At 42.2% G+C, this 6743-nt stretch overlaps 1 protein-coding gene across 1 annotated transcript in view; it reads right to left on the reverse strand.

Moving 5' to 3' along the window:
* Positions 1-6020, reverse strand: part of CPM (carboxypeptidase M) — a 32827-nt gene extending 26807 nt beyond the window's left edge. Inside the window, exons 1-2 of the mRNA XM_027679678.1 lie at positions 5936-6020; positions 5638-5788 (exon numbers count right to left, since the gene is read on the reverse strand). Of these exons, the coding sequence (XP_027535479.1) occupies positions 5638-5788; positions 5936-5953 (169 nt within the window). The 5' untranslated portion in view covers positions 5954-6020. The remainder of the gene's footprint in view (positions 1-5637; positions 5789-5935) is intronic.
* Positions 6021-6743: the final 723 nt, after the last annotated feature.

Below are 6743 nucleotides of genomic sequence, written 5' to 3' on the forward strand. Positions count from 1 at the left end.
CCACTACATACCCAGACTATTAATATATATATATGAGACAAATACAATACCTGGTCTTCTATTATTAAATATTTTCCCCGGAGGGTAATGAATCTGAAGTTAGCACTCCCCTGTTCAACAGCCACCCATAAACCCCTAAAGGTATCAATCATGCTGTATCAGAAGAGTCAGGAGATTTAAACTGGTCCCTGGCACATCCTGGGGACACGTTCCATTGATGTTTGTGCAGAATGATGTCATGGACAGGTTAATTCCCTAGGTTCTCTATTAACTGCATTACCAGGCACATGATTCCTCCAGCACTACCTGAGTCCTAATCCCTAGCATGCCCTTTTGCTGAAGTCACAGCTGCTTATCAGATTGAAACCTGGGCATGCGCCATTCCCTTCTGTTTTCCACAGAGGAAAACCCATGAATGCAGGCAAGAAGGAGACATAATGAGTTCCAAAGGCACCTCTTTGGAGTCACTGGGAAATCTGGCCTGCTGAGAGCTCTGCTGAGAACACCTTCCCTGTAGTACATAGAGTACATCTGTGCACTTAGCCATGGGCAAGTCCTCCAGGAACTTTAAAACCCACACCAACCATACACACATGCCCTGCATACTTCAGCCTCTCCGCTTGTAGAGCAGGGGTAGCAGAATGCTAATAAGCGATATTCACTAATTCACAAAATAAAGAAAATAAAAAAATCAAAGTTAGCAAAGTACTTAAGATTAATGGATGGAACATGCCAGGCCAAGGGCAATAGAGAGAGCAATTGAATACTAAGCATCAGAATAGGATGACTAAACCACATAGTTCTCACCTAAATAAGCTTTCAGGACAGTTTTTTGCAAGATATTTCTAGTGGAATCAGAATTAAATCTGGTCAGTTTGTTTTAGTTTTGGACTCTCCAGTGATGGAATCTGCCAGAGATGTCAGTCTATGAAATCAACTTTGAATCTTCACTAGGTAAAGACAGAGGTTCTTTAACCACACACAACTTTTTGCTCAGTGAGGAGAATCTGGCCTAAGGATGTTTACAATTGTTCCAAGTTGACTGGAATTTCAAAAACGCAGACTGGCCTCCAGAAAATCTAGATCTAAACCAACCTATAATGGGCATGCCATCACTTTATCTGAATCCAGAGAGTATTTGAAAAGAGATTTTAAAGAGTGTGGATCTGCTATGAAAGTCACTTGGCTCTTTCAAGATTTGCTTGTCTTTGTCCTTCTAAGAAGGTCATCAGGTTTGTTAGAATCCTTAAGTCTGCTTCCCATCACCTTCATTTTCTTTTCAAAGGATAACAACAGCACTGTATCTTGAACAATGAAAAGCCACAGATCACATGCATACACCAAATATTTTCTTTTTGCTAATGGACTCTAAGATTTGCTTGCTGAAGAGTCAGTCTGTTTTTCACTGGAGTGGCATTAGGCAGGACAGGTTAACATGATTACACCAGGTCACATTCTCCAGATTAATGTAGCTCTGCAGCTTCCTCTATTATTATACAGAGCACATACCGTTCTGAGATTGGACATATTAGAAAACAGAACTCCTGCCAAAGATCTTTTATGAGTTTATTCAACAACACACCTGAAACAATATAAAAGAATTAAGATATTTTCTGGGCCATCACACATCTCTGCCTACTGGCCACTAAGACCATATCAAGTCTCTCACAAACATGTAGATCACCTACAAATCTTGAGGGATTTGAGGATGCTCACTAAATTTGATCAAAAACATAACACTCGGTTCTGTCAATGGGCTACATCTTTTTAAACTCCTTCCCCCCCTTGTTTAATGATAATAGCTTAGCAGAGAAGATGCATAATTAAGGATAATAGCTTAGCACAGAAGATGCATAATTAAACATCATAGCTTCCAAATGTGTAAACCTGGAGACTGAACAGGCCATTGCCAATCTCAAACACATTCTTCCCAGTAATCTGTCAGAGGGGAATTTCCATATGGCAATGCAAACCACCACAAAACAGATTGGGCTTCTTTTAGTTTGTGTTCCATTGAGGATCTTGGTACCGATTTTGCTGCGTACATTGCTGTCTACATACATCAAATAAAACCCTTTGTAAATTTCACCTTAAATTTATCAATGACAAATCATACTTGGCTGCTTAGGTTTTATGCAGAAATGATTGGCTTAGTGGGAAAGAGGAAAGCACCCTATCTCTTTGACCTTAGCAAGGCTTTCAACAGCATCACAGGGTCAGTTGGATTGGACCTCTAGAGGTCACCTGGTCCAACCCCCCTGCTTAAGCAGGGCCTGCTACACCCAGGACTGCCCAGGACTGTGTCTAGACAGCTTCTGAGTATCTCCAAGGATGGAGACCTCACGACTTCCCTGAGCAGCTTGTTCCAGTGCCTACTCACCCTCACAGTACCTTCGAAAACAAGACAGGAACATACGGAATAAAGGAGTAGACTACAGTAAGGTCACAAGCTGGCTGAACTGAGCAGCTGGTGGTTCAAGAGACAGCAAATCATTAGCAACATTCCTCAACGGTCAATACTGTAGCTGATACTGTTTAATATCTTCAGGAGGGCCAGGGCTACCATTCAGAGGGGCCTTGGCAAATTGTAGGAATTTCTCAAAAGAAAGCTCATCAAGTCTGACAAAGGTAAATGCAAAATCCTGCACCTGGAACGAAAGAATCCCATATTTGGATCATGAACCCAAAAAAATAACCCCATGTTTGTACAGGCTGCAGACTGGCTAGGTGGCAGCCGTACAGCCTAGAGGCTGCAGGATGTGGGAGCAATGTCCAGGTGGACAAGATAAATGTGAGTCATTAATGTGTTCTCGCAGCAGAAAAATACACCTGTGTGTTGGAGTGAGTGCATCAGCAAGAACTGAAACCAGTATCTTGAGAGAAATTACTATTCCCCTCCACTCAGTATTATTAAAGCTACATCTGGAGTACCATGCCCTGCTATGAGTTCCTGGACACAAGAGAGACAACACCACATCAGAGGAAGTCCAGCAGAGTGCCACTGAGATGATCATACTGCGTCTGAGGAGAGGCTGGGGCAGGTCAGTTTGTTTAGCCTGGATACAACTACAATCTTCCAATAAATAAAGGGACATTATAGAGAGACAGAGACAAACCTTTAGAGGCACACAGCAAAAGGACAGCTAACATTACTCACAGCAAGGGAAACTCTAATCAGAAGAAGGAAAACATCTGCACAACAAAGGTAGTTGAGCACTGGATCAGGTACTCAGAGACCCTTTAGAATCTCCACCTTTGCAGATATTCAGAACTTGAGTGGAGAGGGCCCTGAGCATCATAATCTAACTTTCAAATTGGCCTTGCTTTGAACAGGAACTCAGACTAAATGGGCCCCAGACCTAAACTATAGGATTCTGCAAGAAGACTCTATACCCTGGCAGAGCTCTGTGTCTATTCACACCAATTGTAGTAAAACATTCTTCATAATCCAAATCTAGATGGTAGAATAAAATACTAGATTGTTAGATAAAATTGTAGTAAACCTTAGATTAATAAATAATATGGGAACAGTAGCCATTTATGATAACAGTAAACTTATGTATGTTGGCTTTATAGTCACTACTTCGATCCATGGGATTTTGTATTCATCATCAAGAAGTTCTGTATCAGGAATGTCAATTTACTACATTGCATTGATCTCAGTTTTATGCTACTGATAACGAGAAGTGGAAATTAATTTAAATAAGTACATTTTGCTATTATGATTTAATGCTAATTGGCAGAGAGACAGCACTAGTAAAGTAAGTGCATGCACATACAGTCTTGTTTGTGTCAGCTTAACCGAGAAAAGAGGAATAGAACTTCAGCCCATTGACCAAAAGAGAAACTTCATTTTCACCAAAATTAAATAACCACTGTTGTCATAAAACTTTATTTCTTTTAGTACAAAAAAAAAAAGGAAAATTAGACTCTAATTCAATACCATCCTCTGCCACATTCCAGAGGACTCTGAAGGCACATTTCTTAACACAGGTAGAAATCTCTTAACATTTACAAGGAGATAAAAGAATAGAGAAGCACTGAACATTTTTTACTACCATTCTGCTTTACACGGCACTGAAAAATTTTCCACTGCCCACCTATTCCATTCAGGAAAACACTGCAGGCACACAGGATATGCAAAAAGCATAAGTGATCACTTTTTTAATGAATCATGACATGTAGTTGGCAGAACAAGGAAAGCCCACACAATTCTCCTCTCACTAAGTTTGGCAAAGCAGAAGGCAATATATCAAAATCTGAATGATGTTTCAGTGCATTGCTCAATCAAAAGCAAGAGATGATGAATTTCCACTTTCCATCCTGATGGAACAAAGACAAGTTGAACACTTCATGTTATCAACTTTAATGTATCTAGATATGTAAAAGCCAGAGTTTCAATCTCTCAGGTTGGATGAAAGTTTTTTTCCTACCTGCATGAAGATAAGCCAGCAAAGTTCCTGGCAGAAAAGTCGGGATCTAGTCCTATAATCACAATGTTAGCTAAGTTCCCTTAAGGTAGGAAAATGAGGATGTGGATAATTGGTAGTTTGTACTGGAGGGAACTGTACTTACAGGAACTAGCCTTCTCTTGTGTGCATGAATAACACAATCCAATCTAATTCTGCCTTTGATGAAACCAATAACAACACAGTTTAAATAACTTTACATTCCTTGTCTACTTTGATATACATGGTAAAACAAAGAAGGAAGCATGAAAAGGAAATACTAGCATTCATCATGATTATCTACCAAACAGAATATAGATTTTTTTTTTTTAAACTCAAGCACAGATTTGATAATAGAAGCTACAACTGTCTCCTTCCAGTGGTATGAAATGGGATTAGAGGAACAGATGATGTTTCTAGAGAAGGAATTCTCTATCTAGTTTTATACCTCTTATCAAAGTAACTTAGTTTCCTGAACTGGAATCTACTAAAGTGTTTTTTATTTGCTAACAAAACACTAATCTTTCTAATATCTTTTAAAAAAATAGTAAATTCTTCCCCCCCCAATAAATTTATGGTAAGAAAGTACCAATCATAGAGAGATAAAATCAAATATCTATATAAGGCCAGAAAGGTGATTATTGATTTCAGTACATTTTCCTGTAGGGTTTGAGACTGAAGTCCCATTCTTCATCTAAAGCACAGAACCTTGTATCAATATGGAATTTGAAATCCTTTCTCTAGTCAGTCCAGATTTACTGGAGTAATGGATAAACTTAAAAAACAAACAAACAAACAAAAAAAGAAGGTATTTTTAACAAAACCACAAGTTACAAAACACAGTGTTATTGCAGTCCCACGTAGAACAGGCACTTGGCAAATAGGTCCCACACATTTTAAACTCCTTAAAGACAGCCCTCTTTCTGAAATTGCCACTTAGGAGGTTTCCAATTCTCAAAGACATATAGGTGTTGGGAGAACTTTTACCCCGCTGACACGTATGACTCTTCAGCCAGTGTGTTATTCACGCTTAAGGAAGAGGAAGAGGAAACTTCACAGAGATTTGTTAGAGCAGCCCCGCCGCCAGCAAGCGCCCACGAAACGCTATCGCAGCCACCTTTACCCTCACTTGTCCCAATTTAATTAAAACAAAAAGCCTTCTCTCCCCTCTCCACTCCCCCCGCCTTACCTTCCACCGATCGTCCGATGCTGTGCAAGTGGGTGAGGGAGGGGTACTCGGCGTGAACCCCCTTCAGGTACTTCTCCAGCTCCTCGGCGTGGTGGTACTTGAAATCCAGCGCGGTCGCCACAGAAATCAAGCAGAGGATGCCCACCACGTCCTAGAAAGAAAGAGATGAACCGAACAGCGCTGGATGAGCCTCTCTCCGCGGGCTTGTCGCTATCTCGGCTCTGCTGCCGCTGCGACAATCCCGCGGAGGGAGCCCTCCCGCCTGCCCTCACAGGGAGCAGGTGCCTCCCCGCCCTACCCCGGCGGCCGCCCGCATGGTGCCGCCGCTCCTCCACAACTGCAGCCCCACACCGGGCGGGGGCCGCCAACCCCCGCCGCCGGCCTCGCCCTGCCCCTGACTGACGCGGGCCCCATCCACTCAGGTCCCCCCGGCCCGCCCCAGGGCCGGGGAGAGGGGAGACATCCCTCTCTTTGTCCCCTCCCTCCTTCCCGCCCCGCCAAAAGCTCTCACCTGCGCGGGACGCGACTCCCGTCCAGCGCCGCGGCGGGCGGCGCAGCCCTCAGTGTTGTCCTCTCTTGATCAATCCCTGATGAGTTTTTCTCGTTTTTCTTACCAGAGGGTTAAAAAAAAAAAGCAAACAACAAACCAAACCCAAAACCGTCCAGGGGCGCAAAAGTTCACATTTTGATTTTGGGTCGTGTTTTGATTCAGAAGAAGGATTGTTAAAATAAATCTCAGCCCCTGTGTGGTCCTGGGGTGTGATCAGACGGCAGCAGACAAAACCTTCTGCATGCATAGGGACTCGTGAGAGAATTTATCTGCAAATCCAACAAAGTCTGTGCCTAGTGGTTTTTGTTGTTGTTTTGTTTTACGATGAGTTTTTAATAGGGTTGTATGCACTTACTGAAAGGACTGGATTCTATCTACAGAATTAAATGCCTTTCTTCGTTCTGCACCAACCGCATTGCCCTGGGGATATCTCAGTCTTGGGATTCACCACAAAGACTTTTTCATCACCTTTTATTGTCTTTAAGATTGAAAAGGACTAAGAGAAAGAAAGTGAAACTGGCCTCCAGCAACAAAAACTAGGATAATGTTTACGTTT

Source organism: Neopelma chrysocephalum, unplaced genomic scaffold (assembly GCF_003984885.1).
Source record: "Neopelma chrysocephalum unplaced genomic scaffold, ASM398488v2 Primary Assembly neopelma1_59, whole genome shotgun sequence".
NCBI lineage: Eukaryota > Metazoa > Chordata > Aves > Passeriformes > Pipridae > Neopelma > Neopelma chrysocephalum.